Genomic DNA, 26499 nt, shown 5'->3' with positions numbered 1-26499 from the left:
TTTTTATGTTCTGCTTCTTTCACCCTGAAACCTTTGGGGTGGGAAGCATACGTGAGGGTTACCTAGTGAACCATGGCCTGAAACGTCCACTAGCAACCATCCATCAGAAACAAAGCAATGGGCGACGAGTGAATCCCTTTATATGTGGACAGGGGTTTATTGATCTTCTCATGAAACTGTTGGACAAAAGCCAATGACGTTCGGGGCATGCATTTCCCCACGTATCCAGCTATTACTTTAACACACTTTATCATTTGGGCACACAATGATACCAACTACCTGTTGATTAGACCTTTCTCCTGTGTTTGCACTGTGGGTTTCACGCTGTGGGACCTTGCGGATAGTGGCACCAGTCCTCGACGAGTTCTGTATCTCCAGCACCGAGGGGCTCGGGGTGCAAAATTCACGGAAACAGCGCTTGAAGTTCTCATCCAGGTAGCCGTAAAGAACTGGGTTCAGACTACTGCAGGGGGAAAAAACAACGGCACAGTTTAACACAGGAACAGCTATAAATCAGCTTGACTCACCAACATTGTTGACACTGTTAAGCAAAGTGTAAAAGCTAGAAATCTACATGTTCTTATCTGTAAATGACACACGTTTCTTTTATGATATCCTGTTGCCTTCATTTAATCAGTCAAAGAAAAAAAAAAACATTAATATTATTAATATTATTAATTACCAGAATTTATAGGATCAATATACAATTTACTACAGTAAACTTCTCTACGCTGGGTGTGTACCTGTTGGTGTAGCCCAGGGCGATGCAGAAATGCCAGGTGATCGTTTGCAGCGTGGAGCTAGGGATGTTGATCAGAGCTGTGATGATGACAAAGATGTGGATTGGGGTCCAGCAGACGATGAAGACGGCAACCACCACCAGGACCATGCGGGTGATTCGACGCAGGTTCCTGTCCTTCTCCTGTGTGTGTGTGAGAGAGGCAGGTGATTGAGTATTGAGCACCAGATGAGAAAACAAAGAGAAGGCGGGACAGGGAAGATAATAACGACGCAAGGAGGAGAGTCTGATTCATAATGGACCGATGGCATCTGAAGTACAGCAGCAGAATTTTCACGGCCTATATTCAGTCCAGTAACTGTTTCAGATTCAGTTTATTGATCCCAGCGAGGGCAGGTAATTTGCGGCATACTCACCTCCAATAAGTCACATGTCAGCATCACAGGTCACAGGCAACATTATAGAGGTCAGTAAAGGAAAACATGTTTAATTAAAACTGTAGCACCACCTCAGGCTTAAGTTGATTTTCCCTAATTGCATTGTCTTGAAATAAATGATCACAACGTATTTGCAAGCATGCTCTGGGCAAACTTCCATTACACTCCATTATTCTGAAATATTAAACCAATTAGTTATTTGGTAAACAGTAAAAGCAATGAGAAAGCTCTTTTTTTTTTTTTCCTTTTTGTTTTGTACAGAATGCTCCATTTGCATCTAAACAAAGCCTTTGGCACGGATGTATTAATGTCTCACAGTATGCATTTATTCCATCGCGTTTGTGTAAAAGAACAAGAAATGATCTCAACCTGGGAGCCTGACAGCATGCGCACGCTCTTGAGCCGCAGGATCATGAGTCCGTAGCAGACAGTGATGATGAGGACGGGCATGATGAAGGCAAAGATGAACACGCAGATCTTCAGCAGGGTGTCCCAGTACCAGGAGGGGTGGGGGAAAATCAGCTTGCAGTCGACAATGCTGGAGGCTGTGCAGGGTGAGGAGACACACATGCACACGTTATACATATGCTGCGGGTTCACATGTGCAAATAAACATTCTTCACATGCACACTGGCAAATGCAGATCTGGTTTTATCTAGTTTCTTCAGATTCATTATATATTTATTCAGTGACATCTGTGAGATGCTTGTTCAGATGTACACAGTGCACAATAATTATTCAGTTTTTAAAGTCTGACAAACTAAAATCACATTTTTTTTTCAATACAAACAGCAGATACAGATACGGAGCAACCAAAGGTCTCTTGTATTATGTTTACCTAATTCACAGTGGCGTCTATTTGAACTCTATCACTTGAAATATTTGTGAATATCATTTGCCATTCATGAGGCCTTGCTGTGCAAATGTAATGAGTATCAAGTAAAAAACTCATAATTAATTCATGAATTCACCGCTTTATCGCCAAGCAGCACAAGGCAGGTTTAAGCACCGATCAGCCGCGACATTAAAACCACTGACAGGAGAAATAAATAATGTTAGAACCATTTTGTGACAATTCAGTTCTGCTGGGAAACTTTTAGACCTGGCATTCCTGTGGATGTTACATGTACCACCCACCTAGACCAGACCAGGCACTCCCACCCCATAACAATGACATCAGTATAATGCAGTCACAACTAAAAAACTAGAAACTAGAACAAGTCTGATCCACAGAGGCCCCTCCCCTCAACCCATAGGACCCAAAGACCCCAAACTAACAATATTCTGTTGCCAGACACCACAGGACACCCTCAGAAGGCCCAGGTCAATTCTCTGATGAGTCACAACTGTTTTGGAGGCACCAGGGAGACCTACACAATATTAGGAAGGTCATAATGTTATGCCTGATCGGTGTACATCCTTGTTAAAAATATGTAACTGTGTCAATGTCTTTTCAGAATTGCAGCTCCACTTTTTCCATGTAGGTATTTGACCTTTATATCAGTATGTGATAAAAAGTATTGTATTAAAGTGTTTAAGTACTATGTGTAGTTACACTGGAAAAAAAAAAAAACATCTCCTGACATGTCTCCTCCTTTGGAACCTGTTGGAGTGCTTACATGCTTGAATGAAGAGAACGATCTGAATGTTTTTTTCTGAGGCCATTGTTGAACTCTTCAAGGGCTAAGGAGGAAACCTTGTGTTTTCTGTGCATGGCTGTGACTCGAGGGCTAAGTGGGGCTTTCTAAGGTTTTTATTCTGCTGAATGTTGACACACCTCAAAATAAAAGGGCCATCAAGGATATATCCAGGCGAGCTCAATTTGTCTGTGTTTTGTGGTCGCCAGTATGTGTAAGTACATCGAAAATGGCGTGTATAGAGGTCATCGGTCAACTGCACTACTCTAAATAAGCACATCTCTATTTAAAGATAAATCACTGGAGTGTTACATTCAGAAGCGAAGGATTAATGGTGTGTTTGTGTGCTCTTGCTTACGAGTGACGGTGGTGGAGGCCATGAACATGACAGGCAGCCCAATGGCCGAGGAGAGAATCCAGTTGCAGACATTGACGATCTTGGCGTTGCGAGGCGTCCTGAAGTCCAGCGCTTTGACGGGGTGGCACACAGCAACGTAGCGGTCGATGCTCATGGTGGTGAGCGTGAAGATAGAGGTGAACATGTTGTAGTAGTCGATGGACATCACCATCTTGCACAGCATGTCCCCGAACGGCCAGGTCCCCATCAGGTAGTTGACGCTCTGGAACGGTAGCGTGCTGGTGACCAAGGAGTCGGCCAGAGCGAGGTTGAAGATGTAGATGTTGGTGGCCGTCTTCATTTTAGTGTACCTGCACATAGAGCACAGACTGACTATAAGACAACAGGCTTCGTGTAGGACCTGCTGAATCTCTTGCTGGAACGTCACTGCAGAAGCTCAAAATGGTATTCAGTAGTTTGTATGGCTGCCATGTACTTGTATGCATGCCTGAAAACTGATCTGGAGTTCCTGGACAGTCTGAGGTGCAACCTGGGGGCGTCGAATGGACTGAAACATAATTACCCAGAGGTGTTCTATTGTATTTAGGTCAGGCGAGCATAGGGGTCAGTCAATGGTATCAATTCCTTCATCCTCTAGGAATTGCCTGCATACTCCATTCACCACATGAGGCACAGCATTGTCGTGCACCAGGACAAACCCAGGATCCACCGCACCAGCGTAGGGTCTGATAGTGGATCCAAGGATTTCATCCCAATACCTAATGGCAGTCAGGGTGCCGTTGTCTAGCCTGTAGAGGTCTGTGCATCCCTCCATGAATATCCCTCCCCAGACCATCACCAACCTCATAAAGTCTGTTTCTGATTGTTTGGTCGGAGACATTCACACCACTGGCTTGCTGCCTCATTTTATTGGGCTCTGCCTTATCCTGTTCCTCCTTGCACAAAGGTTAGATACCCGTCCTGCTGATGGGTTGAGAAACTTTTCGGGCCCTGTCCAGTTCTCCTAGATGGACTCTCCTCCATGATCTTGAGACTGCTGGGAGACACCTTCTGGCAATAGCGCATATTGATGTGCCATCCTGGAGGAGTTGGACAGCCTGTGCAACTTCTGCAGGGCCCAGGTATCACCCCATGCTACCAGTAGTGACACTGACCCTAGTTAAATGCAAAACTAGTGAAAAACAATCAAAAAGATGAGGAGAAAATATCATCTGATGTTAATTTCACTAACACCAAAGCAGCTTAAACTGATTAACCCTCTGCTCCTTAACTGAGCAGATCGATATCCCAGAAGTTTAACTGACTTGCTGCTATACTCTGATTAAAAAGAGTACTTTTTCACGCTCATTAGGCTCTAATATGTTCCTATTCAATCCATTTGAGAACTCCTTCCAACTTTCTGTTTTGATTGAAGTGGTTACATCAGGTATTTTTGTTCTGACTGAGATGTTATTAAGATTATCAGAGGAATACTGGTGTCCATGTAAACAAGTGCTTCATTGTGACTCCAGGTAGGATGCAATCGCAGCAGGAGGAAGGTACTGTATGATCTGGGCAGAATATCCTGTAATGTTATGTAAATAATTCAGTTCCCCAGCGTGAGCTTCAACCTCATTCTGCAATAGTGAATTCTTGTTTAATCAGTTTTAATGGCTCAGCCACATTCCTTAAGGGTATGAAGAGATATCACAAAGAAATTGCTTCCCTCAGACTGTTTACAGGGGATTGTCTGTAACATTTATTTGCACTTATTTTCAAGTGTTTGAAGACATGCAAACCATTTCAGAAATTCCTTGAATACACAATAAATTGAGGTTTTGTGTATTTTATATTATTTATATTATTAGAAATTATCATATACCTGGCAACGCTTCTGAAAAAGTAATAGTAACCATACAAGATATTTTTTGAGGGTTACTAACAAGACTAAATTAAAAGGGTAAATAAAGGTCAAATCCACTTATGCTGACAGAGAGGACAAGGACGAAGACGCTAAAGGTAGCACGTTCCTCATTCTACGACTTCTTTTTGTCTTCTGAATGAAGAGTGATCAAAGCACTTCGAGGACAGTCTCTTTTACAGCATTTCACAAAAAGGTCCCTTAAATGTATACGGTGGAAAATTGGAAGAGGAGAGAGCCAGTTGAAAGAGAATGGAGGAAAGTGGAGTGTTTATAGAAAACAGAGGAAAGCGCATGGATCCATTAGCGCGGAGAGAAGAGGATGGAACGCAGATAACTGAAATGGCTCGACTGTTTAGAGCTCTCGTCAGCAAAGACATATACTATGTTTAGCCTTTGCTGTCCTTGAAATAAGGAAAGGGTGAAGCTGGATACCATCAAAAACAAAGAAAAAACATTTATCTTGTACTTCACATCCTGCACGTACAACACCCAACTGAAATATTGAAAAAAACAACTGTCATACTTATGATGAAAACTTTTCCAGGAGACATTCATTGTTCATAGGAAAAAAAACAAAACATATAAGTTAAAATTGATAAAATATACATTTGTGGATGAACACAGTGTGAAACGTTCAGCCTTGCCCTGCCCTGGGATTTCTACTGCTGGGTTCCCTGGTGAGGTCCATGTGCCTGCGAGCAAATACAGAGCTCCACAGAGTGGCATTAAGCAGTAAAGAGCTAATCAACCCAAATAATGAAGCTATAATGAAGCTATCAGGAAAGAAGAAGATTCTGGCTCTGTAATGCACTTTAATTCTCTTCTCACCGATCAATTTAGCTATTAACATTTTAATCTTTTCCATTTAGATGATACTTATGATGGATCCTTTTTTAATGGCACTAGAATTATTATTATTATTATTATTATTTTGACTGTTCTTCTCTGTGACATTGACGTGAAAGACGCTATATAAATAAAGTTTACTAGTATTCACATTAGCTAAACAAACATCTGGGTGACTTAGTCTGACAGAAAACAGGGAGCAGATGGCCTGTCTGTTTTAAACTGCCTGATACCATCAGCACACATTTAGTTTCATTTGAGTGTTATTTCGCACTATTTAATCTCAATGAAGGGCAATTTATACGTAAGAGGAAGGCGAGGGAGATGGAGAGAGGGAGACAGGGTTATAGACTTGCTATACAGTAGTGGGATGGATGGTGTTTCTTGGCTCTGAACAGCTGCATTAAGACCACGACATGTGGTCTTATATGGTCTTATGGTCTTAACTCAAGCGTGCCAACACACCAGTGCCAAGCACTGGGAGCAATTTGGGGTGTTTTGCTCAAGGACAGTCTGTGGTCTGTGGTGGCTCCAACGGTCAGCCATTTGCTGGTGATTTCGCTGAGGATGAGCATCTGTGGCCCTAGTTTTTGTGGTGTGCCCAGCACCATTGCCACAGGTCCAACTCCTGCCAACTACTGGCGTCTTTTCATCGGATTCGGCATGCTGCACTGACGACAAACAGAGTCGGTGATAAGTCACTCTGATTGTCTTTTAGCTTAAGGAACCGGTGGACAAGGAGGAAGAACAGAAGTGACGATAGTAAATAACTAGGGGTGGGACTCGATTAAAAAGATGGTGCCGTAGGGTTGAAGTGAAACCCCGCTTTTATCAAGGCTTCCATCAGGTAGTTTTTTAAAATAAAATTTGCCTTCCATCAGTCCTAGCAACGTGCTTTCATCCGATTCCTCCATTTTGGTAGCCATTAGCCGAGCTCCGATGTGTGCATCAGTGTAATCAGTGTACCAGGAAATCATGCATGTTCCGCGTTGTTTGGGATGCAAACTGCGGTTAAATGCGTTAATATTTTTGTAATTAATTAATCGGAATTAGCGCGTTAAAGTCCCACCCCTATAAATAACAAATGCTTTTCAGCTTCATGTGAATAATATGATCATCCAGAATGAATAAACAGATGAATAAACCAGCTGATAAGCATGATTCAGAGGCCAGCTCTACACAACTGTTTGTAGCTCATCCTAGCTTCCTAGCACCCCACTTAAAAGGAGCTATTCTGGGTTTCCTTTTTAAATGCCAAATACAGACTATGACCACCTGCTGGTATGAAGAGGTATTTCCATTCACCCAGGCACAGCATGTATGTGCCAGCTGGTCATTGGCTGTAGTTTGTGCAATGTGTTCAACTTTTTGACACAGACAACGTGAAGCAACATCTCCCTTGGATTCTAAATGTAATACCTAAAGTTAGTGTAATACTATCTGTATCTATTACTATGTGGTGCTTCATACTAGTCCAGTTTGTTTACTCCACATGGATCGTCCTGTTTTCTACAATTGAAGTACACACGTGTCCTTTTAAATGGACTAGAAAGTAAAAAAGTAGTATAATAAGGTCAACTACATATCTGTGAGCTCTGTAGATGACCCTCAATGGAGTACAACTGTGGCCTAAGCATGCCACAAAAAAATGTCCAGCTATTCCTTTAACATAATATCCAAAGCACAACAGGGAGTGCACTGTTGCTGCACAACTTCATGTAAAGACTACTTAGATACATCCCTGCTGAGACGTTATTGAATTAATCTGAATACCCGAAGGCCTTCTCTTATTAAATCCCAACTGTCGCTCCACTGCCGAGGTAATTTACATCTGTTTTGTTGTAGCACTCTTCTCAATAATCCCAAATCCTCTTAACAACCAGAGATGACAGTTAGTTCATTAAATTCTGATTAACTTTAACACTGACAGCTCAGTGTGTTTGTTATTCCAGACTTTATTTGCGCTGGGACACCTCGTGATGCTGTAAAAGCCGTCATCCTACATTGAGTAGTGTGCTGGAGCTTTGCGTAATTTCCAACTTCGCCTTATTGACTCTGAGGCTCTAGTGAACACGGCGGCTGAGGCTAGCTCATGTTTCTCCTGTGTGTTGTATGTCTGAGGTTATATGGTGTTGGGGGTTGAATGGCCTCATCACAGCTGCATTAACGGAAAGAGAAGTTTTATTAATTAGGTTTCAGCTCTAATTTATTTCTTGCCTTTGAGGTTTGTCACACTGATCACCCATTTATTGTCAACAATTGTTTACAGTATTGCATAACTAACTGCAAGAGTGCAATAAATGTATGTCACTTAGATATATTATTAAAATAAATTGTGACAAAAAACAAAGGTATTTTTATTCCAATGACCAAAAAAGCAGAACACAGGTCGATATTGTCTCCCACTGAAAGCATAATGACAGTCATTAGCTAACACCAACACAATGCCCTTTTAAAAGTCCATTAAAATGAACTGAATGTGATGTTTTGCTAGTTTAAGGAGCTTGAGTTTAATATTTAATTTAATAAAATTGAGTATGTATTTTATTTTGATCTACTGACCACACCTATTACTGCATTATCACCTAAGCTAATGTTTGCTTTGTTCATTTCCTTGACATCTTCTGTCCTATCTGGACCTTCATGGACTCGGTGCCTGGTGGAGATAAGTCCTCCAGCTTTTTTGAGCCTTCCATGGCAATAGTGCCCTCAGCGTTGGCATTATACATCCTACTGATCCTGTTAGTCAATGTTTGTCTCAGATCTTGACACACATGCTGTCGCATTGTCATCATAAGCAGTATATCAAAGTTAGACTTACTACGGTTCCGAAAAGTGGAGCCAACGTGGAAGTGGTTTCGAGTGGCACACCACTAACAGTCCCAGGTCTCTAAAAAACGTCTAGCTCCAATAGACATTTAAAAATCATCACTTCCTGTCGTGAAATACTAAATCAATAAGTTAAATTTAAAGTCATATATATTGTCATGTATTGTCATTAGCTAAATGCACTTGTTTTGGTAGGCCTTTTGAAAATAATTCCACATTGAGGTGATAGGCCTCAAACACCCAGGTACGTTTATGGGCATGATCGTCCTATGGTTCCAAGTTAGATCAACCCCTCGCTCCTCCCCCAGATCCTTGCTTTCATCTTATGGTCCCTTCTGACCATAAAATCTAACAAACAAATCAAGTTGGCGACGGTCAAACGCCATACTCAAGGCTTCAGAATGGTAGTCTACACACCAATGGGAGACGTCCATCCTTTCCAGATCAGATCCCAGGCTCATCACTCGCATATTTTTCATTCTTCATTACAGAAAGGCAGAGATGATGTTTCCTAGGATATCACCATTGTATGAATGACTTCAGTGTTATAATTACTGGTAATGTAGGAAATCAAATTACTTTTTAAAGTTTAGTTTTCTTCCCGGAGAAGGTTTCTCAGAAAATTTAAACAAGATAAGAACATTATCTCAGTATGTCAGCCAGACCACAAACAAATAGAAATGTTTTCAGTAAAAAAAAAAAAATGCCTTTTGTTAACAGGAAGAGAAAGTGACTGTGGAGCCACGGTGAACCTGGACAGAAGTAATCACCTGCAAATAGTAAACCATCATCACACCGCATCTGTGAATAAACAGTAATCGGCAACAACAAATTGTTCCATCTAACTCTTAACTACCATGGTATCGTTTTCAACCACTAAACTACAGAGGCAGCAGACAGACCAGCACTAATGGAGCTTAAAACCATCCAAAGTAGCCTGTTCACAGAATAATGTATAATTCATAGCTTTTCATCAGTCCAATAGCTGTTATTCCCTCCTGGAGGGGTGAGACGCTTTCTCGCTCTTTCTGTTTCTTGTCTATCTTTACTTCTCCTTAAATGGGGAAAAAAAGATTTTATAATGGCGGCAAATTATCCGAGTCAATTCTGACTCATCACACCTGCTTGAAGTCATAAAGAGGGAGAGAGAGAGAGAGAGAGAAACATGCTGTTGTACAGGGTTCATTTTTCAGATCATTTGACAAATATGTAGATATTTGACCGTGTCAGTAAAACCGTGTTAATTTTCCTTGTTTGAATAATCTTCCATGAAAAGGCTCTTCAAAGGGTGACAGTCGAGAATTGGTTGTTTTAATAAACACTAATTCTACAGAGCTTAATGTGGCCTTTTTATGGGAAAAAGCTCATCGCAATAACGTATCTAGATTTTTACTTCTACTGTGACTGAAGATCCTAGGTCATAATTAATTGTTATTACTGTAAATTGATAAATTATTAAAAAGAAAATTAGAGCAACCACTGGCCTCACTCCTTAATGAGCCTCATTTGTTGCTAAAGCTGTAACTGTAGAAAACATCTATTATTCATGTGAATTTGATTTCTTTTTCCTGTTTGACACTCTAATGATTTTGAGGAGACTTCCCCAGCAACACTTTTGCAATGTGTCTGTGGTGTTTGTCCACGTGTCATGGCAACCCACACAACACACGTGGAAAAGGAAGGGGAAAAGCTTGACAAGCCGTGAAGCATGGATGAAAATAAATGTTGTGTGTGTTAGTTTATGAGCGGACACACTCTCACAATTGAACTGCAGTCAATAGACTTAATCCCACATGTGTTTGAACAACATGCCCTCCACTGGCACAGCTCACTGTTTCAGGTGCTGTGTGCACAATTTCTGGCTTCCAATAACATCTGTGTGGCTCAATCATGGACGTGAATACGAGTAGGACGAAAAGACGTGGGGAAACACATTCTGCCCTCCCAGCATGTCCCCAGTCCTTGAAAACGGTGCAAACGTTCATGAATGCTAATTTGGTGATAGCCTTGTGTTTTGACATGTGAGGGTTGCTTCGCACCATGGCAACAGCTGTGACTGGGCAGAGGAGAATCTTGTAGGAGACGTGAAAATAATGACACAATGGGAACGTATAACACATTCCTTGACTTTAACGCATCCGTTTGGAAAATGGATAACGTAATGAGGCAGTGATGAGAGAAAGCTTTTATTTCTTTCAGGCTGAAAATTGCTAGAAAGCAGTCGGTGCTGCTGTTTTGAAGGTTTCGTTTTGAGTATTTCTGTGTTAATCTGTTTCTATTCATTCTCATTAGCTGATGCTTTCTGATGGGTTCAACATCAGCCAGTAAATATTACCGTTGTCTCTTCACATAAAGTTAAGCTTTACATGTAAAAACAACCTCAGTTTAGTTTAATTTAGTAAATGGTACAGTAATAGCATATAGAATCAATGAATGGGAAAATAGAGGTGGCAATTAATTTTTAGTGGTAGAAAAATATGAAAGACTAAAATTGAAATTTTTTCCATTATTTATGTTGAAATGACTGGATTTCCTGTAGTTCAGTGCTAATGCACTGCTCATTGTCTTCACATTTAACATGTCACGTTTGGTGTTTGATATGACAAACGGACTCAATGTATAGACTAACAATATGACAGATACTTAAAGCTGTACTGTAATTACCAGTGAGCCTGGATTGGGAACAAGTTTAGAGTGAATCAACAGTCATGTGGCCATATTCCAGCAAATGTCAAAAGGAAACCCACACACACCCTTGGTCAAACGTTTGGAACTGACACCGGATACTTTTATGGCTTTTGTTACAACCTAGCAACCTAAACACTATTCATCATTAGCTGGCTAGCGTGTTTGCCGCCTTGCGTATGATTCATGGGCAACTGCGGGGTAAAGATAAACCATTAAGTCCTGGTTGCAGAAACAGAGGCTTCTCGTGTGAACAGACATCTGTCTGCCTCTGGCTCAACGGGTAACATTGTCCATGTGGGCTGTGAGGAACATGATGGATGAGGGTGCACAGGGTGTGACTGTGTACGTGTCTGACTGCTGGGCATGTCTTCCTGTGGTGAGCAGTGATGGGATGCTGAGATTTGTCTGTGTTTTATTGAATGTGTTTCGAATATACAATACGTTAGGAGTACAACTGTCATTCTATATCGAAATTTATTTCAATATGTTAATACAGTTTTCTTGGCTGATTCAGCTAAGTGGAGTTTATTTCAATTTGCTGTGTTATGTGAACACACCGACATGTACGGATGAATATGCAGGTAACATAATTCTTGTTTTGGCTACCTGTATATTCATGCCTTGTTTTTGATGAGTGGCCACTTTTTTTTTTTTTTCAGTGGAATGTTTTGTGTTTTATTGTTTGTGTGTAACAGATGCATGCTCAGCATTTAGAATGTAATAGTTCGTGACCAGGGAGCTATAGCTGACCAGATATTCTCAACTGAATTTATTCTCCTGGAATTTTTTTTTACTATTATTCCAGTTCAAAAACAAAATGATTCATGTAAAAATCATGTATTTTGGAAAGCTGCAGGGAGCTCGCGTTACCTAGCTGGATATGTGCTGCTTTGTCTACCTCGTATTCCCTACTCTCTCACACATAAAGTGACAATGGACAATTTAATGGGAGATTTAAGAGATGTCCAATCCATGAGGCCCAAAGCACCTTCGCCTTGACATCCATGGCTAAAGGGCAGCTCACTACTCCAAGCGTGCTTTGTACTGTGTATATGAATGTTTGACTTCGATGCCGAGTGCAAATATCTGAGATGTAAAAACTGATTCAATAAAGATTCTACTCTTCATTGCCCTGATGTTCAAAACTCATGTTAGGCAGCATGAGACCTTGTAATGGCCTAACTAATAACGCTAACAACAATGTGGACATTAAGTAAAAGGGTCCAATGCATACAAAGGAGTTTGCATGATTGTAGTACAGTATCATCATGCCAAATGATCCTTTACCAGTTCAATGCTTGTAGCCTTTAGTACAATCTTGTGTGTGAAAAGTGTATAGCTGGGTATTTCACAAATGTCTATTGGCTCAGTTAGCAGCAGTAATGTGGGCGCTGTATCAAACCATCGCAGTGAAGAGGGAGCCAAGCAGGGAGCAAGGCAAAGCTTTGAGTTGAAACATTTGCTCTACATTACAACCCTTACAAATGGTCATGAACTTTGGATAGCGACAGAAAGGATAACAGACACATGTGAACAAGATGAGGGGTGGCTGGAGTAAGTCTCAGAGATAGGGTGAGGATCTTGGACACCCGGAGGGACGCTGGACTAGAGCTGGTGCTTCTGAGCATCTGGTGAGGATGCCCTTTGGGCTCCATATCAAGTAGAGAGGAGTCCCAGGGGAAACCCAGAATTTGCTGAAGGGATTTAAATATCTCAAGTGGCCTGGGAATGCCTTGCTGTTTCTCATGAAATACGAGAGAGCATTGCTAGGAAGACGTATGTCTGGAATACCACTTCTAGCCTGTTGCCTCCGCAACCCAACCTCAGGTAAGTGGATGCAAATAGATTGATGGATGGCTAAATTATGATGTAATGCAAGCTGCACATTTACATACCTTATTAAAATACCAAGTGTACATGGACACTGGTGAAAGTGTTTTAAAATCTTTTTTTAAGGGTTTTTTGTGGGATTGAACAGGGTGAATCTAAGCTGATTATAGCTCTTGACTCTTGTCAAGGATTGAGAGTTTAATTTGAAGTGTATATAAAAATGATTTGTAAGGTACATCATTAATCACCAACTATTTTATGGTCCCTAAGACACTTGATGTAATAAAATGCTTTACAGAACCCATTACAACTCTTGATTGCAAAACTCTGACATGGAATAATTCATCTTCCAAACCATAAAGCATGTGTAGATGTGAAAATGGTAAGATGATTTTTTACTTATCACGCATGTGTATGGAAGCCTCTGAGAGTGCTGTAGCTACGGTAAGCCAAAAGTAAAAGCATTAACCTTATTATTATTTTTTTTTACTTTAACTCATTTCTATACATGGAAACTGTTAGATGCTGCTGGCACTGCTGTAAATATTGCATGCGCACAGGTTGTCAATGGCTGCGACTGAGGTATAGCACTTCTTCACACCCTGAGTGTGTACTCACTGTTTAGAAAAGGCCTGAAGTAACAAAAGACCAACAGCTTGTTTCATTTTAGAAAGCTCTCTCACTATGCTTCCATGTAGTACACTTTGAACACTATATATTTTCTCGGTGCATGATTCAACAAGGATAGAGTTTGTGGTAAATGTCTAAGTAACATCCACATGAGTGCCAGGTCCAAAGGTTTCCCAGCAGAACATTGTATTGTCACAAGATGGTCAATGTCATCTACTTATATCTACTGTAAGTGGTTTCAATTTTGTGGCTGACTGATGTAACTCTGTGAAGAGTTCACTGATACTGAAAGCTAAAATAAAAAGCCCTCTCTGCATCTATCCAGCTTTTCAGTTGATTCAGTTTTGGTTATCAGGACTGACAAAGCTGGCTTGTGTAAAAAGAGATCTTAGGAAGAGCAGGGTGGATTGATGGCTCAACAAAACTTAACACTTTAACACATCAACATCTATTTTTCAACACTGATAAGTTTCAGTTTATGAAAGAACAGATAAATACTAGAGAAAAAATATGTCTTTGTGTCCTTCTGGAGAGCTTGAGCAAACAGTGTATTAGTCTACAAGTTGACAACATAACATTGTCACTACATTACATTTTTAACCTAAATAAACAACGAGACAGCCCTGCTCTCTTTCCAGTATTGATACTAACCGCACCCCACAACGATTTCCGAAAAAGGACACGAAAGCAAGACTCGGTTAAAGAGGCACTTAGGGTGACCCATACAGCTTTCAGGGACAGGTGATCAATCAGAAGATTGATCAATCGGCTGGTGAACAATCAGCAGAGGCACCTAAAACAATCATTAAAAAACTCGGGTCCAGCCTAGGTCAGTCTCTGTCACTGAAAAAAAAGACGCTGGAATACAAACACTGTCAGTATGAAGACAATCTGCTTAGTGTAAAAGACCCGGTACACTGTATGTATGTATGTAAGAAGGAGCCGATACTCAGGTTGAAGTCAGGGGATGCAGGCAAAGGGAAGCCATGCCAGGGAGTGACAAATTTTGACCTGATAATTTGTGAAGCTTTGGACTTATTTTTACTCAGGGAAGATAAGTTAACATTTTTGAATTCCTTTAAAACATCTTGGTCCCAAGATGAGCTGAAAGTTGTTAGCTAATGTGTTAACCCTTAAGCTAAATAAGATAAACTCTTCAATTGGTATACTTATGTGGGGAAACTAAATAAAAAATATCATTAAAAATGTATAAAACCATTCAAAGAACCATGTCTAATCTTGGCTCAGTTGAAGCCATAGGTTTAACTGATGTTTAAAATGTTACCCGCAGGTCAAGGTGATTGTTTTATTGAATCCTTTGCTCATAAACATCATTAGTAAAAGTCCTGAATGACAAGGAGAATAAACAAAACATGTAACAAAAGCAGATACTCAAGTATTTGGAAACAGTAAGCACTGTGCCGAGTAGATAATGGGCTCTCATTAACACAACACAAACATGCAGAGAGAGATTTATGGCGTTTTCAGTCATCAAACAGCACCTCCATGTCTGAGCTGAGCCCTTCATTAAACACTTCCACTTTTCATCATGACCAAAAAAAAACGTGTCGTCATAGAAACTCTAGAGAGGTGATAAAAACTATGTTTAAACTAAATCCTTTGTTTAAAATTATTTTTGCTGAGGGTTGGTGTGCGTGTCAGGAAGAGAGCATTTAATGATTAATAACTTTATCATGCTGGCCTCTATTTTAGCAATCACAAAGGCAAGCAAAAGCAAGTCATGTGTACGGGCTCGCCAAGTGCGTAGCTAAGCACCGGCGATATGTGCAAAAGGGCTGGGTGAAGTGGAACAAAAATAGCAGGGTGAGTGGACTAATTATTATTCTCCGAGCCAAAAATACTAAAGCCACCAGTGAAGTGTATTTTAGCATCCAGAAAGTGGCAAAATGTTGAGCTGGTTGCATTTATATAAAGGCAAACGAGCTCCTCGTCTCTATTAAAGCCTGTATTTCTCTTTCAAAGTTGGTCTTATCACCAGTTGACCACTTTCATATTAACACTGCTTTAACTTACTTCAGATAAAAGGACAGAGGACTGTGTGTTTGCGCTGGACCTTTATTCAGTCATATGCGTGACATCTGTCTGCATTTGTGGATCAGCATACAAGTAGAATTGCCATTGTGAGGCATAGAGTCTGCTCTGAAATTGACTGAAGGGGCCTTGATTCAGCTTGACAAGGTACATTTCATGAGCTGTCACAGAGCATCTGCTGAGTGTCACATACACACAGAAACAGATGTGTGAACACACACACTTACAAAACTGGAAGATAAATGGAAAAGATGAATAATTATCCATCCATAAGTCAGCGGGCCAAACAGCTCGGTGAGCAAGGATTCTGGTTGTCGGACAGAGATGGATGGATTGTTGTGACAGATTTGCCGCTGCTAAAGCTGACTGTAGATGCTCAGGGGTTCAAAAAGACACACAAGACTTCTGTCCAACCTTAAAGGATCTTTCTGGATTCTCAAATAACAAATAAGACTGTAATGCATTTTTAAGTATTTCCATAGCTTCCAGCACTGCCATTGTCCACAGGTTTCTCCTGTGTTTATCTTTTGCCTCGCTAAACATGACCTCCCTCCCATTTTGTCACTTTTAATTTGAAAACTTTATCACGAATATTCATCATCCACAGATCCATAGGTTTTATGTAGATTGGATCATCACACTAAATCCAATTTCAACCCATCGGTTACTGCAACTTGGGAACCTAGCTGTTCCCTGTGTGGGTAGGCCAGTTGAAAGTTGAATAAGTTAGCAACCTTAGCTGTGTTAAAATAGTATTATACCTTTTTTGGCTTTCCGATTGGTCTGCTGACCACATACCAGAGAGTTCCTTTCCTTTGTCAAGTCTTGCCTTCCTAAGTTACTGTTGCTAGGTTGGACAAACAACAGAAACGAGGGGGTCACTTCTGATAAAAACACTGATAACCTGTAGACTTAGTTGGCACTGAATCTCGCAACTGTGATTCCGAAAAAATGTGAAAATTGTACAATCGACGTGTGGGTACAGTGGAGAAAATAACCCTACATAAGAACTGAAAAGACTAAAATGGTTTCCAATGCCTGCCAAAATTAGCATGGTAGCTAACTATTAGGTGTGGACGCCCTCATGGCTATTGTTGTCTGAGTAAAAGTCGTACAGGATGTCAGAACCTATTCTACTATACTTCATATATCTCCGACCACCAACCAGTTAGAACTCCTAACTGGTTGGTGGTCCGCAGACCAACCTGGCAATGATGTTTTTAAAGTCTTTGGAATTTATTTTAATCTATGACAAAATGTCATGAGCCTTCTTTCAAGCTGACAGGCATACTTCTACTTTTTACCGTTCAGGCATAACATTATGACCACCTTCCTAATATAGTGTAGGTCTCCCTTGTGCCTCCAAAACAGTTGTGACTCATCAGAGAATGGACATGGGCCTTCTGAGGGTGTCCTGCGGTGTCTGTGTTGTTAGTGGGGGCCTTTGGGTCCATTTTTGAGTTGTTCCTAAACTGTTTTTGTGTGTGTGCCTGTGTCAGGCTGCATCCTGCTGGGGATGGCTGCTGCCATCAAGGAGTGAAAAAGTATCCTGTTTTGAAAAATATGTATTTGTACTATGTATCTTCTCATGTGGTATCTGATCCAAGGTATATGAGAGGGTTTTTCTTGTCAGATATCACTGTCCGTCAGATTCCTTGTTGGGAGTTTGTGTTGTTTTCTTTTTTCTCATGGTGTTACAATGCTGCCCAGTCCTGTTAACAATTAATGAGTAGTCAATGCTTGAAAAGCATTAATAAACTCAGTTAAGGCACCACGCTTCAATCGAAGACAGTGTGGTGTTTCTAACTTGGGTTCATCGGGAGTACCTTCTATAGCAGGCAGTAAGAAGCCAGTGAAGGATGGATGTATAGATAGCATTTAGCTTTTATCCTCCAAAATGTACAATTCTTCCCCTTCTTTTTTTCATGTCCCAACATATGAATTGTTGTCTTAGATAGAAAACTCATCGAGGTGATGAAAGCTGTCCCCTCTCACTGTGTCCTCTGGTCAGTGATGGAAACATTTAATATAGGCATCCGTCAGCAGTGCAAGGTGACATATTGGAACGCTCCTGACTGTCCTGACTGAAAGTGATGTGAGGAAATCAATATCAACACACAAGGGCCAAACCTAGGGGCAGTAGAAACTCAACAGATGTAAAAGTGACACACAGTTTCTTCTAACACATGGACTCACGAAAAAGGTGGTATGAGCTGCAAATCGCTAAATCAGATACCCCAGACACACACTGGAAAGTCTCATTAAAGAAATTTGTATTTTTGTAACAAAGCACCTGTATCCCTTTTTGCCATCTGTGTACTGTTGTGTGTTTCATTTTTTTTTTTTTTTTTTTTTTTTTTATAATTTTCCCTCAACCTTGAGTGCAGAGGCAATGACGTTTCATGTCCCCGAGAATCAATTGTCTTATTAGTAACATTGATTTAAACCAAGGATGAAATCAGACAGAAGTGAATGACGCAATCTGAAAATAACAGGCAAAAATAATGAAAAGTAAACTATTAAAATAGACGAATATTACAATGAAAGTTTGCTGTTTTTCCATTACTTTAATTCTTTATTTTTACCAAAAAATAAAGCCTTGTATTGAATGTTATAGGACACAGTTGTACATCTTTGTCCATCTTACAGTGAAAACCCCAATGATCCACACATAGCATCACCTTGAGATGTTCAAATTCAGTGGGCAAAACACTTCAGACTGCCTCCAAATGACAGATCACAATGACATGAACCACTAACACTGCATGTATTCCTCAACCGCGGCATTGCGTTCTCCTTATGGGTTTGACAATCTCTGTCCACTTCATTCTGATTCACTCCTGTAATGGGTTTCCATCTCGGGAAACACAACAGAAAAGAAACAGGGAACCAGTGGAGGTCAAATCCAGATATTCAGTTTGTTGCTTAGGAACACTGTTGTTAATGGAGATAAGACCATCTTAAAAGAACTTCTTTGTGCGGTTAAACCCCATCAGGAATATAAGGGGTAGCAGAGAATATAGTTTAGCGGCTGTCAAACTGAATTCCATTTTTGATGAGGTTATCATTTGACCTCTTTATTTTGTTTGCTCGTATTTGTCACCTTGCAACAATAAGCCACTCATGTGGGAAACCTCCCCTTTGAGAAAAAAAGATAAAAAGACGTTCAGAAGAACAAATCTCGACTCCTCTCAGCACTCTGAAATGCCAGCCCTGACAAAGAAAGACATGTTTAACAGCACCTGCCATGGAGAAGAAAAAGCAGATTTGGGGTAAGTGAGTGAGTCACTTCATAAATGACAGATGGACAAAGGAGCCCAGAGCTCCCATCAATCATCGCACTCAGAAAAGACAAAAATCTGCCTTTGTTCCCTTCTGTTTAATCTTTCATCGTTCTCCATCTGACTGTCACTACATTTGTCAAAACTTATCTGTTTTTCCTTTTTCCTGAAATCTCTTCAGTCTGAACAGCCTTATTTATAACTTCCCCTCCACTTTTCTGGCTGCTCTCTTCCTGTCCATCTTTCTTTGGCTTCAGCAGAACACCTCCTGTTGAAACCGGACTGACGGCACTCTAATTCTCCTGAAGTGTCCGTTGGCGTTAAGGAGGTCATTACTCATAGACTTACACAGGAAGGGCAGTCTAATTAGCGCTCTGCACTCTCTACTCGTAATTGTCTCCTTAGCAAGAAATTAGACTCTGCACCACCCAGTTGTGAACAGATACACAAATGTAGGGAAAGCAGCATGCAGAATTCCCATCTCTCAGTCTCGCACTGCGCCGTCAAACTCCTATCACACTGTTAACATTAATGATCGTTAAATTTCCAGGCCGCTTTTGGTAAACGTTAGGCTCAAACAATCACTCTTCATTAGCAGCTGAAGGTTTTATTGTTGCCGGGGGAGGTTGGAGGTTAGTCCCTGAATACATTTGTGTTGGCTAATTTTGTGCCAGAGAAGTTTGCCAGGGCTCTAAAGCAAACACGGTAATTGCAGCATAAAATCATCCTGCGAGCAGCAATTATTGAGCTGCCCGCTTGTCATTGGTTAACAGCGACCGAGACCGCACCGAGACCGCAGTACACAGTAGCCTCGTGTTCAGAGCTGTACAGCTGTTACAGAGCTGAGGTCAGAGCACTGGGACGCGGAGGTTTGCTGGGAAGAGGAAAGAGAAGTGCACAGCTGTGAATCATAGATGTTTTTCTGCACCAGTAACAGGTTCAAGGCTGCTGGGGGTACATACGTGACTGGTTTACCTTCAAGGTATACTGAAGCTGGATGCTCCGCAGCTGTCTGTCAACCACATCTATCATGCATAAGGATATTCATGAATTCACGTGAAAGACATGTCTCATGAGCAACCTCATCACACTCATCAAAGATTTAAAATGATCCTGAATTTCTTTTTTTTCTTTTTTTTTTAAACTATGCCCGCAGTGAGTAATTTGTGTTAATGATGGAGAAATCATTCTCTTTCATCCCACGCAACCCTCCTCCTGCTAATTGCAGCAGGTTACCAGTGGCGGTTTCTTCAGTGGGGAGATCAGGTGATGCCCCGTCAAAGGAGGGATTTAGAGAGGGATTTATTTGTAGCAAAGGCTGCCCATGAGCCTCTGAATATAGTCCAGCCAGCGTCCATGGAGTACTGTTGGCCCGTTGTTTGGTCACAGGCCAGTAGTTAGCGATCAAGATAGCGATTTCCCTGATAGGGTGAACACATCATTTTACCGCTTTGAATGAAAGACAACAACAATTTCACGATAAATGAGTAATGGCTGAACTGTACATTATCAACTGTACCTCTGGTCTTCATTCTGCAGATGGTGCACACTGAAGCCAGCTTCACACCCGACCAAATTTTTTGAGGCGGAATGTTGGTCGGGGTCGCTCCGTTGGCAAAGATCTGCTGGGCCAATCAAATTGTTTTGAGCAGGCTTTACCCAGTGATGGACATGAGAGTAACAGCAACATAGCTACACATGTCATCCGGGTGCAATGTCTTGAATTTGCACAAGAAAACAGCTGTGATTAGTTGGAGGATTATCCAGTTGTGCGCAGAGAAATATTTTCTCTGTATCGGTTGAAAAACTATAATGAAATCCTCATGGCGTGTTTCCATACTCATATTCTGATAAGAACCAAGCGTGCCTATGTCAGGCTAAACTCAAATTGTAGTCTGTAGAACAATATTTGTTTTGCAGACTACAAAGTGCAGTTGCTGCAAAGGGGACATTTACATTTTTCATTCACAATAAAACAACGTGCCGGTGTTCACATTTAAAGCTCACTGTTTGCTGTGATTACTCCACCCGTCCATATCAAATGCTAATCTCTAAAGCAATTCTTCTGTTCCTGCTTGGTGCAAACATTCAAGTTCAATCAAAGCAGCCTGTCTGAGTTACACAAATCAGATGTTTATCTCCCAAATTGCAGTCTGTTCCTTGGTACCTCCTGCAAGCGTTTTCTCGCTCATGGATGATAACACAAAAGGGGAATCTGGTACTAAAAAGAAACCCACTTGGTTGTCCGACTGTTGAAACATCAACAGTACAACATTTAAGCTAAGACAAACGTTAGTAGCCTTGTCACAAACAACATTACTGCTGTTTTAGGAAAGATTAGTCAAAAACATGAATCTACCCTTAAAAATCACAATGATTGTTATGTCGTTGGTTGACAATCAGTACAAGCGCTAGAAATTATTTTATGAAAGGCTTCAAGCTTTTGGGATTGCTGATCGTTAAAGTGGCTGCCAGATGACTGCAGGTTTGTTATCGCTACGTGAGACTCCATTATTTATCATGCCAGGCAGAAGGGCCATTAGTGTTGTGAATGGGTTTAAACTCCCCTGTGAACAACAAGGCTTATAGGAAGTTATTTGGCCTTGGAGGGCAGGGTCATAGAAAATGTACTTTACGTGAAAAAGCAACAGAATCATACACGGTCACATTACATTACATTATTCATGTTACATGAACAACACAGCAGCCGCAGCAGTTTTATGTGTCCTGCATGTGCAGATGTTCAGAAGCCCCTCAAACAAAACCATCCAAACTTTTAGAGACACTCCAGCTGACAAAGGCCACCAACCACACACAGCTGCTCGTAGCTGGATGGGGCGCGGAGGCAGGGGTCCGGGGAGGTGGTGGAGTCGTTTTGCACTCATCAGGCTCCAAACACCTCCCAGTGTTTCCATGGTAACAGGAAGCACTCTGCTCTGGCGGCGTATCCCTTGTGGAACCCAAACGGTTTCTGCTCAACCGCAATTGATTTTTCCAACTGAGCGTGCAGATCTCTGCTCACGTTTGTTTGCCTATGAGAAAGTTTGCGGATGTTTGCAGAGTTTTGGGGCGGGGCAGAGAGAGACGGCAAATGGACAGAGAGATAAAGAGTAAGAGCGAAATTGTTTTATGGCTTTAAGGTTGTCCTCGCTCGGGCTGTACGGGAAAAAAGCATCGCTCATGCACTGCGGTTTCTATTTAATCTAGCCAAACTGCATTCAAGGCCACGACTGTAAAATGGGGATGGCAAGTTCAAGACTACATTTTCATTTACGAGTAAATATCCACGGTGTGTCATTAGCTTAATGGTGGTTCACTCTCAATCTGCCGACAGAGAGAAAAGAATGGGAGACGCGCGCAGATGAAAGAAAGACGGAGAGGCTGAAAGGCACTGAAGAATTGTGTTTTTTAGAGGAGAGAGACACATCCTTCACCTTCCCCTCAATTCCCTTCAAGTCTTGTTAACTCAAAAAGTTTTAGGAAGCCTACAAAAAACTTTTCTGGAACACAAAAACACCTGCACGCACTTCTGGTTATTTGTCACAATCGGCCGAAGCCCATTTCATTACCCTGGAGAGAAAGCATGGGGGGATGCTCTTAAATATGCTCCCACATAACAAACGAGGATGAGGGCGCTAATACTCAGGTAATGCCCCTCCCCATCTATCATCCGCTTTGTAGACAAACCACTTTAAAACACATTATCGGAGCCTGTGTACTAACTCATACATCGTAAACACAGACAGCTGTGTCACTGGAACGACGTTGTTTCATAACTTGCGTTTCAAAAAGTGATTTCCCTCTCATTTATGCAGTGCTCTCTTCTTTTTGTTGCTATGGAGCTCGCAGGGGGCAGATGTGCTGCAGGTAATTTGGAAAACATCTGGCATGGATGTGAGCATTCTTCAGCAAAACAGATGCATTTCAGGCAGCACTCAGCGTGAGAGGATGTCCACAGTTTCCAGGGCAGAAGAACACTCGACTTTCTCGCCCGAGCGCACGCAAGTGTTGGGAAGGGTAGGTGTGATAAAGTAATCACATACTATCTTGTAGTCCTAAATCAACACAGAGAGGCCTCCTCCGCATTTTACAATCTACTTTCTCCAATAAAGGGCTGGCATTCCAATTTGAAACAAGCTATTAAAGCACCTGTCTGACAAGTTCAGCACAGCAAATCCTCTGCTCCGCCACACTTCACTGACTCTATCAGACAATAAAGCGGCAAAATGAAGGCTGGCCAACTTTGTCTTTATCTCTTTCTTACTGGTCATCATCAATCTTCACCAATCTCGTGCTCAGTTCTTTTCCAAGTGCAGTTCTCTCTCTTAATCTGTCTTCTCCATCTCCTAGTGCTTTTTATTACCTGAAAGAGTCTAATCTGGACTGACAACAGCATCATCCAGGGTGTGTTTAACTAACATCAATCTTTTGGGGAGACCGTGAGACCGTTGGAATCGTGTTCCTAAGAGTAAAATCTACCTCAGAGTAGATATCATGAGTACAAGAGATTAGTATTGGATGTAAACGTGCTGCAAAATGAGTGTAAAGTGTTTTTTTTTTTTTTTTGTCAGTAAGCAATTTGTGTATGAAAACAGGAAATATCCAGCTTGTGTGGGACCTAAACTAATTGATATTTGCATTATCACTTCCTTTATGGTTCTAAAATAGCGTGCAAGGGGACAATGAAGTTAAAAATCCCAAATAATCTGTAGAAAGAGCACGTGTCCTTGAATTGTTTCACCTATACCCCACTCCTCGCGTTGCTCCTTGTGACAGGTGATAAAGAGAAAGATCTCTGATAGAAAGAAAGTTTGAAATGTGAATTAAACAGGTGTGCGCATGTTATCTTAACAAATGTGGCATGAAAGACTCATTTTAAGAAGGTAAAAAAAAGATTGAATATATGAAGTTTGTCTCTTAGAAACCTAAGACAAATCTACTTATCTTATGTATACAATCAGACATGACATAACATATGTAGTTAACTTCCAGTACTAACCAGCTGTATGCAAGTTGTTTGTTTTGGTGCTATTCTCTTGTCTAATTTGCATAACCCCTATTGTGATATGGAGAGAGCAGAATCTGACGGCTTTCATGGTTGGCCATGTTGGCGCGTGACTCTCCAGTTTAGGTAAGGCATTGTGGATGCATGCGGCGGACGGAGATATTTTGGATGTTTAAAAAATGTGCAGCTCCACAAAAGTGTGTTTTGTGGAGCTGCCTTTGTTTTCTCTTTGTCTCTCGCCTCCTGCGCACTGGAGCAATTTGCTGCGAGGTTGGAGGCATTTTACGCACGAACGGCAGCTGTGCTGGCAGCCCTGTAAACAGCGCGTTCACATGGTTTCACTCAGCTTCACTCAGCTACATACACACAGGGAGACGGACACACCTTTATGTAGAACCTGCTCAATATAGCAACAAGTCCGTTCTCCCTTTGAGTCGGGATGGAAGGGGATACTGAGTGTTTAAAAGTGTTAAAAATAAGTGTGAAGAGCATAATAACGTGCAACAAGGCTGAGGACACACATTCTCTTGTATCAGTGTTCTTTTTTGTTTGTTTGTTTTAGTTTTCTTTCTGTCTTACCTGACGATGATATACATGACCAGCACGTTTCCAATCAGCCCCACCACGCACACCATGGAGTAGAGAGCGGTGATGACAATCGCTATGATGACCGGGTTGGCATCGTCCTCCAGGCTGCCGGGCAGCCCGTCCTCAGCGTCGCATCGCGCCTCCGCGATGCTCGTGTTGTCGGTGAAGTTCCGGCAGAAGCTGCCGTTGTTGTAAAACAAGGGGAGCTGGCCCCGGTGGTCCGCGCCCGAGCCGTTGCCGGCGCTCTCCATGGTCCTCGCTCGTTAAGTGTGATGGGTGCTGCTCGCGTTTTTCGCCTCCCTTCGGGTGCCTGCCGTTGGACTCTGTGCCAGCGTTGCCCCGCTGGGTGCTTGTCTGTCGTGTGCTTGGAGGAGTGCTGCGTCTCGGGCGCAGGGCGGACCGCGGGTAACGTTAAAGATCGTTGAAGAATGTGGCGTGTTGTGTTGTGCTGTAGTGTGGTTTGACGGCAGCAGTTTACTGACTACCCTCACACGGCACAGCGAACCTGGACGGGACAGAAGCGACGGCGTGAAAATGAATTCGTTCGCTCCCTTCCTTCCTCCCTTGCCTCCTTCCTTCCTAGGGTCCTTTCCCTTCTATCCATCCCATCTATGCTCGGAGTTGTTCCTTTTTTCTTCCTTTGCTCATCTCTTCCTATCCTTTATTGTTTTTTTTTTTCCTTTCATTGTCCACTTTTCTATAATTTCACATCCCCTCTCTCCCATCTGTCCCAATTCTTCTCTTCGTCTATCATCTTATATTCCTCTCCTTCGCTTACCATTCATCCTTTCTGTCTGTAGTTTCTGTTTTATTCCTTTCAAGTTAATTTCCTTTCTTTCTCCCTTCACACTCTCGTTTTTGTTCATCCAATTCCTGCTTTTCTTGCTTTCCCGTAACATTTCATCTGACCATCCCTTTCTGTTCTTTGTTCCCTCTTTTATGTTCTTCACTCCTCCAGTATTTTCTTTTCAGTCGTTAAATCTGACTGAGCTTTTGTGTGTTTGATTAGTTTTGCCGGAAACACATACACCTGTAAACACACTCTCTTACCCCCCAGAAATGGTTTTTAAACTTAACATCAGATCTGTTGCATCATAAGCTTCTCCCTGAACGAGTGGGCTGAAAAGTTAAAACTTGTTGGATAATAAAAGAGCACCGTGGCAACACAGCCTGAGTGAGAACTGAGCACAGTAATGGAGGAGTCCGGGGCTCATCTGTCAAGTCGTCCATGCATGCACATGTAGCGATTTAATGAGTCTTCTCACTTCTGATTTCTGTTTTCTGTGCTGTATTCTAATGATTAGATCCAAGCGAGGGAATGCACCGCAGCGTAATCCAATCGGGATTGATTTTAATCAAGATAATGTGCCTGCTTGTCTCATTAGAGTTTCAGAGAGGCACGAAATGGACAAAGATCATTTACTAAACATGCTGGAGGCTTGTTTGGAGAGAAACTTTTCAACATGAGCACTGCTAGAGCTGAATAAAGTCACTGTTGTAATTTTGTTTTTGACAGTCCCTTCAATCAACAAAATCCACATAATAATAATAAAAAAAACTAATAAGCTAACTCTAGGAATGATTTTATTACTTAATCCAAACAAAACTCAGTCTACAAAATATGTTATATATTACTACATTTTCTTCCTGCTTATGCTGTGATGAAAAAAAGTCTG

The 26499-nt window shown here is 41.5% G+C and overlaps 1 protein-coding gene across 1 annotated transcript; it reads right to left on the bottom strand.

The window, feature by feature from the left end:
- Window positions 1-25074, bottom strand: oprm1 (opioid receptor, mu 1; the record flags this gene model as incomplete). The annotated part of the gene is made up of 5 exons (XM_084561440.1): window positions 1-463; window positions 744-922; window positions 1546-1721; window positions 3172-3521; window positions 24815-25074. The coding sequence occupies 5 exons, from the start codon at window positions 25072-25074 to the stop codon at window positions 238-240; spliced, it is 1191 nt and encodes a 396-aa protein (XP_084417566.1). The 3' UTR covers window positions 1-237.
- Window positions 25075-26499: the final 1425 nt, after the last annotated feature.

The sequence above is a fragment of the Chelon labrosus genome (assembly GCF_963514085.1).
Source record: "Chelon labrosus genome assembly, chromosome: 15".
NCBI classification, from domain to species: Eukaryota; Metazoa; Chordata; class Actinopteri; order Mugiliformes; family Mugilidae; genus Chelon; species Chelon labrosus.
This window is presented reverse-complemented; position numbering and strand designations above follow the sequence as displayed.